Below are 12,500 nucleotides of genomic sequence, written 5' to 3'. Positions count from 1 at the left end.
GTCACAGGTATGGTACAGTACATGTTGTATTGACCACAGTAGTGGGTCTGGGTATGGTACAGTACATGTTGTATTGGCCACAGTGTTAAATGTGGAGCAGAGGGGAGGAACTGCCACAGTGCGGAGTCTGTTGCAGCCTGTGAATCAGCCCTGTTCCGCTGCTGCACAGGACAGGATACGGCTGGACTGAACACTGCGGCCATTGTAGCAGAGGGAGTGCATCCACATCACGATAAGGGCAAAGTCAAGTTTGTCACTGCTGCATGATATGCAACACAAGCCAAAAAACCTTATCCACGTACTTGGATTTTGGAGACACCATATCATCAGTGGAGATGAGCATGGCATTTTTTTATGCTCTAAGTCGGAGGTTCCCAAACTTTTCCGACCAAGTACCACTACGTACCAAACCAAATTTCCCAGGGACCACTTCCACTGCGTATACCCACCCAATGCAATAGCAGCAGATTAACTAAATAACAATATAAGGCTACTAGCTGGTTCAAAATGGACACACACACACACACACACACACACACACACACACACACACACACACACACACACACACGCACACCTGCCAACATTAGGCTGTGAAAAAGAGGACCCCTTTGAAAAAGTTTTTTTCCCTCGCAAAAATGTAGCCTAACTTTGGAGTGTTATTTAGCTACATTCCTGACAAACTAGCATGATATGGTTGGTACAAATCCATTCCTTAAGTCTTCTAGTTTCATATGATACCAGAAACTTCACTCTGGCTTTAAAACTGAGCCTGCTGCAGCCTCTGAAAGTAAATGTTCAAAATTGTGATGTTTCCTAAATATCGCGATATTTCCGAAAATCGGCCCAAACCGGCAACTGCACAGGGTTAATGTGTATGTAAAAACTGTTGTCTGTAAAAAAAAAAAATGCAATTCTCTGGCGGACCACCAGGCGGAGCCCCGTTTGGGAACCGATGCTCTAAATAAAATGAAATAAAAATCAAATTGCCCTCATGTCATTGTTTGCAAAAATGACACGTTGACACATAGATGACATATTTCATCTATGTAATGTCATTGGCCCATGAGCACACATGATCTCATCCAGTCAGTGAAGGTTTGAGGATGCCTCCAGCTGTGACGAGTGTTTCTTGTTATTTCTCACAGTGACAAATTAACTTTCATGGCAGGGTGAGAGAGGAAACGGTGTCTATTAATATGTTTGCATATTTGTGGAGGCTTTTATACATCTGTTTGTTTATCAATTTGTCAGTGTGTGTGTGTGTGTGTGTGTGTGTGCGTGCGTGTGTGCATGCGTGCGTGCGTGCGTGCGTGTGTGTGTGTTTCCATGCACGGTCTGTGACTCTGCTCATCGTTATGTCACATGGTTCAGATAAACCTAGGGGGAATCTGGGAGGGGACGTGAACAAAAAACGCAAACTTCCCTCAGCAAACTACCAACCCACTGCCCTTCAGCAAGGCATGTCAGCCTCAGCTACTCCAATGACTGTGACTGTGCTGAGCACATTGATTACTACATAAAACAGCCTGTGTTCTCAGTTGCTTGGGAAAATAAGGGACGTACTGTATGGTGTACATTAAGTCATCTGCTGTGTTGCTTCAAACTAAACTGCATTAGGGACGGCATTAGCTCGGGAGGTAGAGCAGGTCGGCCAATGACTCAAGGGTTGGCGGTTCGAATCCCGCTCCCTCCCAGCTGTTGTCATTGTGTCCTTGGGCAAGACACTTAACCCTCATTGCCTCGTATGAATGGGTATGAATGTCTATGAATGTTGGTGGTGGTCGAAGGGGCCGTAGGCGCGAAATGGCTGCCACGCTTCCGTCAGTCTTCCCCAGGGCAGCTGTGGCTACATCACCCGTAGCTTACCACCACTGGTACGAATGGTGTGAATGAATAATGATTCCTGTGAAGCGCTTTGGGTGTCTAGAAAAGCGCTATATAAATCCAATCATTATTATTTATTATTATTATAAACTAAACAGCTTCCTGGGAATCTGATGTCCTGGCTGTGTATCATTTGGAGAATGCCCGCTTTTGTCTTCCCCTCCCCGAGCTTCAGGAGAATATAGGGTGTCCCATTCCTGTCATTCTGTCCCACATGCCACTTCCAATAGAGTTAGCTTAGCGCCAGGCAGATACAGCAACACACTGTAGCAGAGCTGCATGTGGAGCTGGTGACAGAGTTAGAACCGAGCCCATCCACGCACACACACACACACACACACACACACACACACACACACACACACACAAATACACACACAAGACAGTTGCTTATGACTGTATTTGGGACCGCTTGGCGATCTCTAAAGTCAGGCTCTCTACTGTATGTAGACAGCTGAATGGCTAATTTGAACCCTGAGACCAACACACACACACACGCACGCACGCACGCACGCACGCACGCACACACACACACACACACACACACACACACACACACACACACACACACACACACACACACACACACACACACACACACACACACACACACACACACGTTGATACGTTGATTCTCTTTGGAGAGGTCATATTGTGGCTCTCCAGCAAGGTAATGCTGTCTCAAGGCCAAGAAGAGAGTTCTTCTGCACAACAAATATTTAGTGAGCTACCGAGCCAAACAAGTGTCAGCGCCCCACGTGTTGGAAATTAGAACAGCAAGAAGTTTTGTATAATAGCCGAATCCCATGGTGCATCCGTGCATTCATCGTTCTACGTTTTACGCTCTATGCTTTTTGTGTTTTATGTTTTATGGGACAACGGATGGAAATTAGCCTCATGCTAAATCCGGCAATTTTTACACTTTTACTATGTTCCAGGTTTTACTATCTGTTCTGTGGTTTCTGTGTTCATTAATTTTGCACTGTCCCATCCAAATAAACAAATAAAATAAATAGAATAAAAACATCGTCATGGAGAGGATAAATCTCATCACACCTCATTCGTGCCTTCTTAGTTTAGAAGAATAGACTAGCATAGAATAGCATAGCATAGAATAGAATAGAATAGAATAGAATAGAATAGAATAGAATAGAATAGAATAGAATATCTTGTATCTACAGTTTTTTTTTGCCTCACCAGAATCTGTCATATAGTCAACTATGAGCCTGCCCCCCCAATTAGAGGGATGATATGATTGGTCAATTTTATACAGTTCAAATTATCTTCAAAATATCCTCACAATGAAATCCGCCATCTGCGAATTTACAGCGGGCGCGCCAACCAGAGAGCTGCACTGAGCTGCTATTCTTCCCAACAACCCAGAGGTGCAAAATTCTGATATAGGGGGGTTCATTCAGTTAACCCTTCGCAGTCCAAAACAAATTGAACAGGCAGTTTTAAGAGCTTATTTCCTCAGAAACATGTTTGTTTAGATGATGATTGGCAATTTATGAAATGAATACAATAAAATTGGAACAGATGACTATTTAAAAATTATTTTTTAAAGAATATGTTAGGCCCTCACAGAGGGCGTAGAGGTCCCTGACTGTTCCCCTCTGGCTTAACCCTTTGGTGCTTATCATTTGATGGGTGTTACTGTACACAAGTGTAGGCATCCATACACAAAACGGTTTGTATACTGTGGTTTTCCTGGGTGTATTCTCAAATGTAGTCCCAGCTGGATCCCACAGACAGTATCCTGTTTGTGAGCTGTACTCCCTCGTCCTCCCTCATGGATTTAATATGCTTTTAGCTTGCTGGGGTTGTGATTGTGAAACACAGTGGAAAGGTTTCCGTGCTGCAGTAGCCTACTTTAAGGTCACGATGACACATGGGAAACATGTTGTTGGTCATAATTGTGGGCCTTTCAAGGACGAGCTAGTCTGCTTGTGTTTTTTTCCCTTTCTTTTTCCTGCATTATTCAGCCAGGCGACAATACCCCCTGAAAGTGCTCCACTGTGGTAGCTTCTGCTAAGAGACACCAGAGCTCAGTGCATAAGACTTCTTCTCTGAGCCAAGAAGGAGGAAGGAGTTTCATCTACTCTCGTTACTGTACATTTTTGGAGTGATGCTACTTTTAAAGGAACACTCTGCCCATTTTCAACCAGCTTTGTATCATTAGAACATCAGTAGTATATCAGAAAACTGTAAACTGTTTTGAAGTCTGTCATTTAATTTGACAGTTATTGAGTGTTAAAGTGTGGACCAGTGACATCACTGGTCCACACTAACTCAAATGAATAACTCATTAACTCAAATCAACTCTCAATAACTGTCAAACTATTCATCATTCATCTAGTTTGACAGTTATTGAGAGTTGATTTGAGTGAATGAGTTATTAATTTGAGTTAGTGTGGACCAGTGATGTCACTGGTCCACACTTTAACACTCAATAACTGTCAAATTAAATGACAGACCGTTTACAGTTTTCTGATATACTACTGATGTTCTAATGATACAAAGCTGGTTGAAAATGGGCGGAGTGTTCCTTTAAGTGTTTTTAAAAGTCCGTACTTAAATTGTATCATTTTTTTTAATGTAGTCACTATACTCTTACTCGAGTAAGTTTTATTTTCAGACAGAAACGTAGTAATAATAATAATAATAATCATAATAATCATAATATTCATAATAATCATAATAATAACATTAGTTATATAGCTCCGCTCCTTTCAAAACAACCGTTACAAAGTGCAGTGAGTAGAATGAGATCTGGAATTCACAAACAGCCCCTCTGGACTTAAAGGTACATTCAGCAATGTTTTTGTGTTAAAATAAGTGTTAAATGGCTCTATATTCTGACAGCAATCACTCAAATAGATTGTTTGGTCAGTGACTATTGAAACCCCCAAGATATTTACAGAATAGCCTACGACACCAAATCCTCAATTCTTAATTTCTCAGCAAATCGGATGGTTTAACGTAAATGTAAATGTCAACATAAATTGTGCTTACCTGTCTATAGAGAACAACTCAGCATCCATTTGAGCTCCTTTGGTCCCAGTTTTGGTTCTTTCAAATCATGTTTGGACATTGGTGAGATTCATCCAGGTTGGTCTTATAAATGCAGTCACACACCCAGCTACATTTCCACACACACACACACACACACACACACACACACACACACACACACACACACACACACACACACACACACACACACACACACACACACACACACACACACACACACACACACACACACACCTCTGAACGCCACTAATCAGTAGGCTAGAACACTAAGCTAAGCTAAGCTACATGACTTCTCTGCCTCACTAAGTTAAGTCTTAAATGTTCATTAACGAGGAAGTTGAGCAAAGAGGCTTTCAAGCCTTAAGGAGCTCATGGAAATCGATCTTGTTTTCCGTGTCTAATCGGCTTTAGAACGCGCTGACACGTTGACGTTTCTTTCTCTCTCCAACATGTGTTGTTTTCAAAATGTCCACAATTTCAAATGCCGCTTATAAAACGGCCTCTGTAAACCAGCCAAGTATATTGTGGCAATCTAGATGGAGGAAGGCAATGATAGATGTTTGGAGGGATACTGTATCATTTATGAGTTACTCTATACCAGTGTTGGGCAAGTTACAGTACTTTCAAAATGTACTTACTAGTTACTTTCATTTGAAAGTAATATGTTACTTTACAAGTATTACTGTCTGTGTAGAGTAACTCGTTACTTATTACACTACTTTTGCATTACTTTCACCAAAACAACAGCAGTAGCAGAATTACATCGGTGCTCCGGAACCATCCCGAAAAATAATTTAAATCATCTTGAAGTCAGTGTAAACTGTCCAAAATTCGAAATGTTATCCTTTTCTTTTGTCATCTATTGGTTATTTGCATAAAAACACACATTTGATTAGGAAATGATTGTATCTTTTTTAAATATGTGCTTTGATGGATTTTTTTTTAAACTCAATTTGTAACTTGTGTTACTTGACAAAGTAACAATATATAATATTACTGACATCCTATTGGTAATAAGTTATATTACTGAGTTACTGCTAAAAGTAATATATTACATGTAATATATTACTTTTGTAATGAGTTACCCCCAACACTGCTCTATACAGACACTAAGATCGTAAAGTAACGTATTACTTTCAAATGAAAGTAACTACTGTAGTAATATGCTGTATATTACATTTTGAAAGTAACTTGCCCAACACTGGTCATTTACAGTAATAGCTGATTCACAAAGTCTTTTGTCCTGGAAGAATTGTAAGCAGGAGCTATTTTCAGGACGATTTTGCACCTCATGGTGGCAAACCATGGGCTACTCATATTCATTGGGTTATTGTAGTTTTGCCCTGAGTGGAAGCATGATTGTGAGCAAGCTCTCTGTGAATCTCTGGTTTCAAAAATAACCGTAAAGTGAGATGTTTTTCACTGTGAAGGCGAGACTCACACACAGACAGACAACAGCCTGATCTCATTGGGAAGTCATGCCCTTTGACCTTTGTAATGACATCACATGACAACCTAACAACTCGTCCAGCTGTAAACACACAACAAACGACACCCCTGAGGCTAAAGTTCCAGATCCTTGACACCTGGCAGTCTGCTGAAACATGCTTTGGATTTGTACATTGAATTACGACTGCTGCCCTCGGCCCCTACGCAAGGTTTCCTCCATGTTTTCAGGTTTTTCTTTGGAGTTTTTCTTGTGTGTCTAGGGTTTAAGGCTGGGAATGTCCGGTAGGTTAGTTAGGCTGTACGCTACAATGCCAGATTGTTCATCTAGCTTAAATCTTAAATCTTGCCTGTATTTTCTGCTATGCTTGTCCTATAAATGTGTTAAATTTTGTTCATTTATTGTGTTTAGTTAGATCTAGCTCGACACATTCTCTGTAAAGTCCTCTGCTTGTTGTGATAGGACTATATTTAAAACAGACTTGAACTTGACTTTTCCTTTCTTCTGTGTTTGAGTGGGGCTACTGGAAAGATCATGGCAGCCAAATGTGGCGCTGTAACTTGATTGTTGTTTGAAGCTTGGAAAATAGAGTTGCTGCCGGTATTATGCCATATATGGCAACTATGAATGACTCAAATGTATTTCGTTTTGATTTATGATCACACAGTAGCTATTCTGATGATCATAAAAGTTCAGATAATCTCAGAAGATGTTAAACACACGATCCTTACATTTCCAACATGGTATTTGTATTTTGTATTTATTTATTTATTTGAGGGACAGTGCACATTAATTAACATTACTGTAAACATGCCAGTGTTAACGGCTACTTTTCAACCGTTGTCCCTTAGCCAATTTGAGATAGTAATATTCACCACAAAAGCTTTATTTGGCTATTTGTTTTGATTTTTTTTTTTTGATTTTTTTTTTTTTTACTATAAGCCATGTGCAAGTTAGCACCTCTGCTGAAGCTCTCTCTCGGTCTACTTGTGACGGCTTCATCCTGGCCTGCAGATTGTGCCCGTCTCGTCTCACATCACTGACCGTCTTTGATCTGAGGCTGGTGAGGTATTTTGGCGGAGGCACCGGGCGGCTTGTCGGGACATGTCGCGCTGTGTAAAGCCTCTGTGCTGCTCCGTGCTCGCTGCAGGAGTCTGTGTGTGTGCCTTCATAACAGGCCCGTTAATCTCTAATCTCTTTAATTACCTGTCCAATGTGAGGTTATTAACAGGAGACCCCCTCCACGGCTCCACCTCTCCAGCCCAGTGGTGAAGCCTTTCCAACAGAGAGAGAGAGGGAGAGGGAGAGAGAGAGAGAGAGAGAGAGAGAGAAGGAGAGGGAGAGGGAGAGGGAGAGGGAGAGGGAGAGGGAGAGGGGAAGAAGGAGAGGGAGAGAGAGAGAGAGAGAGAGAGAGAGAGAGAGACAGAGAGACAGAGAGAGAGAGAGAGAGAGAGAGACTAAATCATCTTTAAATCATCTTAGGTTTTAGCAGTAAGACTTTCCAGGGAACATTTGGACATATTTACCCCTATGACTAATTTGCTTGGCTGTTGCTGGGAGCATTGTCCATCTACATCAGGGATGGGCAACTTTGATGATAGAGAGGGCCACACACAACAAAATCCTCGCTACCAGAGGGCCAGATTGTGACCGTGCACTTCCACCAGTAGCCTACTACTGTAACACCATCACTCCCAATTATAGCTACTAATTTGATGAAAAGGACTGGTAATGAAAATTTATTATACCAGCATTTATATTTTTCATATTCAAATTTAGTAATTCTTCCATTCAGATGACACCAGAAACGTTGCTCTAGCTTTAAAACAGCCCGCTACAGCAATTTGATGGGGGTAGGCTACATCACCCAAAATATGTGATATTAACCAGATTAGTAATGTTTGTAATGTGCATCCTGGATATAGTTTGTTACAATAGCGTTAGCTCAAATGCTAACGTTAAACAGTATGTGGATGAACGATGCTAATGCCATTAGCACCATGTTCTGGGTTGTACAGTAAAATAAAAACTGATTTTGGTGGTCTAACCTAACCTAACCAAAAACATCCGCCTTGTAAAAAAACAAAAAAAAACAAAAAGAAAAGGAAATTGACCCAGGGGCCACACTTGGGTGAAGTCGGGGCCGGGGGGCGCCAGTTGCCCACCCCTGATCTACATTTCCAAGCCGACACTAGAGGGCAGCATTTACATGGCTTTCACTCTCATGCTTCCAGGCATCACTGCACTCCTGTTGTGCAACGTTGTCAGGGTTTGAGCAGTCCCACCAATAGGAATTTGGCCTTCATCCCCGAGCAATCACCTCATTTTCAGAAGTGAAAAGAGAGGTTAAGGATTTTTAGAACCCTTTTGTCACTGGTCCAATCAACAAAAAACAGTTTGCATCTGAGAAATGTGTGCATGTTGCCAGTTTTGAACAATGCTTGTTTTGTGCAAGTGGAGAAAGAATTAAATCACTATTATGTCTCAAAATCGTGTATATGTGACATACAGTTGGGTCACATTGCAGTACAGTACTTGTAGGTATTGGAAGAGTGGCTTTGAAGAGGATTTGAGAGTGATGGTTTCATACCCAAATGATTGAGTGATTTGCTGCTTAGCTTACTGCATGACATAATGAACATGTAGGCCTATTTCTATTGCTGCGGTGAATGAAGACTGAATATTGATACACTGTAGCTACACAGACATTACACCTAGCGTAGCCTACTTCTCTGTTGAGTACACCCCAACCCTAGCCCCCCAGATGCCCCATGAGCAGACATGTGCCCCAATTGAGCCAATGTGCCATTGTGTGTGTGTGTGTGTTTGTGTGTGTGTGTGTGTGTGTGTGTGTGCGTGCGCGCGTGTGCGTGCATGCGTGCGTGTGCGTGTGTGTGTGTGTGTGTGTGCATGTGCGTGTGTGTGTGTGTGTGTGTGTGTGTGTGTGTGTGCACACGTGCGTGCCCACACCACCCCCCCCCCCCCCCCCAACTCCCCCACAGCACGCCATGTTCTAGACCAGGCCCCTGGGTGAGTACTCGCCCTGGATGGCCGGGCATCCTGAATGGTGATTGACTATTCCCCAGAGAGCCAGAGCACCAGGCACACACACACAGCAGGCTATAGAGCTATGCTTCCCCATAGCAGCACTAATGGCACTGGGGCACGGGACACAGGTGAGTGATGACCAGCCGGCCGGGGGAAGCTGAGCCAATCCGCTCGCACGAAACAGAGCATAATCTCCGGCTATTTCATTTCATGCCCAGTTAGTTAGTTGACAGAGTTTTTTTTGTTGCAGGATTAATTTGCGTTTGTGAGATGCTACTGTTAAACTTTACATGCTCTAGTAACCCAAAGATCAGATCCTCTCCGGATTTTCTAGGTAATGAGGTGTGTGTGTGTGTGTGTGTGTGTGTGTGTGTGTGTGTGTGCGTGTGTGTGTGTGTGTGTGTGTGTGTGTGTGTGTGTGTGTGTGTGTGTGTGTGTGTGTGTGAGTGAGATGGAGTTTACACGCAGCTTTTGCCCCAGGCAGTGTGCTCGTCTCTGCTTGATTCTTTTCCTGAACAGCAGAACTTTAATGAGAACGAGATCTGATTACACGCTATGTTGTCACCTTCACTTTGCTTGGTTGCTTTAACATGCTTGCCGCTGTTTTTGACAAGGAGGACGTGTCACTAATACCTACAGCTGTATCTTTATAAAGATTAATGCTACATGGGAGATTAATTAAGGTGCTTTGATTATTATTGATTGCCGGATAAACAACAACAGTGCGACTGTTGACTGAATAACGTGTCAAAAAAATGTCATGGAGAAATTGTAAGTGCCGTAGTACAGTATTTCACGTTATTCTTTTCATACTTTGTGGTATTAATTCTCGATCACTCTGAGACGCTGAATTGCTGAGGTGTGGTCAGTTGGTCAATGTAATGCATCTTGATAGCACTTTCCTCCACTTTTACTCTAAATCGCATATAGACAGTTAGGCGACAGTTACACTTGAACAGACTTTAAATACGTCAATATTATAAGCAGACAACTTAATTTCCCCTAAAATCAGCAAATCTATAGCTATCTTTAGACCGGGGGCCAGAACCAGCCGGCCAGAGGGTCCAATCCGAGTCTGACCCCCAGGATGACTTTGCAAAGTGTGAAAAGTGCACTGAGAAGGCTTTCAATCTAATGTGCGTGTGGTGCCAGGTTAAATAGTAAGTAGCCTATTCATGTTTTCTGTATTCATCACTAAATGGTCAACTATTTGCAGTACCCTTGAATATAGAGAATTACACAGTTTGCCGTCGATTGTAGGTACAGACAGCAGATTTGATCATTTGTTTGATAGTAGCTGAGATAACCCTATGTGAAAACTTGTTCTTAAAGTTTACCGGTAAATCTTTACACTGAAATAAACTGAAACATTTGTTGTTATTTATAGGTTATTATTATTGATTGTCTTTGTCTGGCCCACTTGAGACCAAATTGGGTCGCGTGAAAATGAGTTTGACACCCCTGATCGATGTATTTGTCCCTGTTTTATATTTGATTGCTATGATCAGACCAAGTGAAATATTTTCTTTTTATTTCAAATCTACAAATAATTCACCCCCCCCCCCAATAAAATAAATCATCTTATTTGATGTGAATCCATATGGATAAGTCGTTATTTGAAACCCAGTCATCTTTCACAAGACATTTAAATAACATCAGTGTCATGTGACACTGAGATGGAGGGATGTAACATGCTGCCAGGGGAGGCTGTCAAAATAAAAGATTCCCCACTGTACTGTTTTAAAGCCAATTTGTTCACTTTACAATCATGGATATAAAAAGGCTAAATCCTGGATCAAAATGTCAATTACTGCATTTCACCAAGTCCGATTGCAAAATGAAATGAAGCAATTGTATGATTCTGGTTATGTATTATATTAGCATTCCGCAGATTGCATGTATTTTTTGTTTCATAACAGATCGATTGGAAGAATTCAATTAAATGTATGACTAATTGACTATACAAATAAGCGAGGTTGTGGTTGAAGCGAGGTTGTGGTTGAAGCGAGGTTGAGGTTGAAGCGAGGTTGCGGTTGAAGCGAGGTTGCGGTTGAAGCGAGGTTGCGGTTGAAGCGAGGTTGTGGTTGAAGCGAGGTTGTGGTTGAAGCGAGGTTGTGGTTGAAGCGAGGTTGTGGTTGAAGCGAGGTTGTGGTTTTAAGCGAGGTTGTGGTTGAAGCGAGGTTGTGGTTGAAGCGAAGCGAGGTTGTGGTTGAAGCGAGGTTGAGGTTGAAGCGAGGTTGTGGTTGAAGCGAGGTTGCGGTTGAAGCAAGGTTGCGGTTGAAGCGAGGTTGCGGTTGAAGCGAGTTTGCGGTTGAAGCGAGGTTGCGGTTGAAGCGAGGTTGTGGTAGATTTCATTGCAGGTTTTACAGACTGCCACACCTGAAGCTGGTTGAGTACAATCTGCAACACAGATTGGCCAATAACCAATCTTTTTTGAAAGGCCAATATTTGCCCGGTATTTTGGCAGAATGATACATTGGTCTGACCCTAGTTCAAATTCATGGTTTGAAAAAACAGTTGGTATTATCTTTGTTTATTCATTTTTATTTGCTATTTGTCCTATTCATTCTCTGCCTGTTTTTCTCTACACCCTGACAGGACATGGGAATCATAAAGAAGACAGTCCATTTCTCAACAGTCCAAATGCTGCTAAGAAGAGTGACTTCTACGACAGGAACCTGGCCTTGTTTGAGGTCTGTTAATTTTACTATGTGAGAATAACTCCATGTCCAGACGTAGTAGGCTATCTCCCTGGAATCCATTTTCTGTCTGAGAATTATTGGCACCACTATAACTAGAAGGGCACTCGGAGAGCGCAGACCCCCGCCAAGGCCTACTATTATTCGGTGTTATTGCTTGTTCATGCTATTATTGTCGGATATGGATCTGCTCCGAAATTGAATGGGTTGGCCCATGCTATACACCCATCCAACCCATCCAATCGGGGCAGTAGTTGTTCCGTAGTCCTGCTGACGGACAAATAAACAAACAAACAAACAAACGGCACCGAAAACATAAGCTCCTTGGCAGACGTAATGACGCATTTTCCCATGTGGTTCATTGGACGACAGTTTAGTGTTGG

General features: G+C 42.1%; 1 protein-coding gene across 1 annotated transcript in view; it reads left to right on the top strand.

Moving 5' to 3' along the window:
* The window catches only part of slc12a4 (solute carrier family 12 member 4), a 39,410-nt gene that overhangs the window by 7,053 nt on the left and 19,857 nt on the right, over positions 1-12,500 (top strand). The window contains exon 2 of the mRNA XM_083662346.1: positions 12,017-12,111. Within this exon, the coding sequence (XP_083518472.1) occupies positions 12,017-12,111 (95 nt within the window). The remainder of the gene's footprint in view (positions 1-12,016; positions 12,112-12,500) is intronic.

This window comes from Poromitra crassiceps, assembly GCF_964638095.1.
Source record: "Poromitra crassiceps genome assembly, chromosome: 28".
Taxonomy (NCBI): Eukaryota; Metazoa; Chordata; class Actinopteri; order Beryciformes; family Melamphaidae; genus Poromitra; species Poromitra crassiceps.
This window is presented reverse-complemented; position numbering and strand designations above follow the sequence as displayed.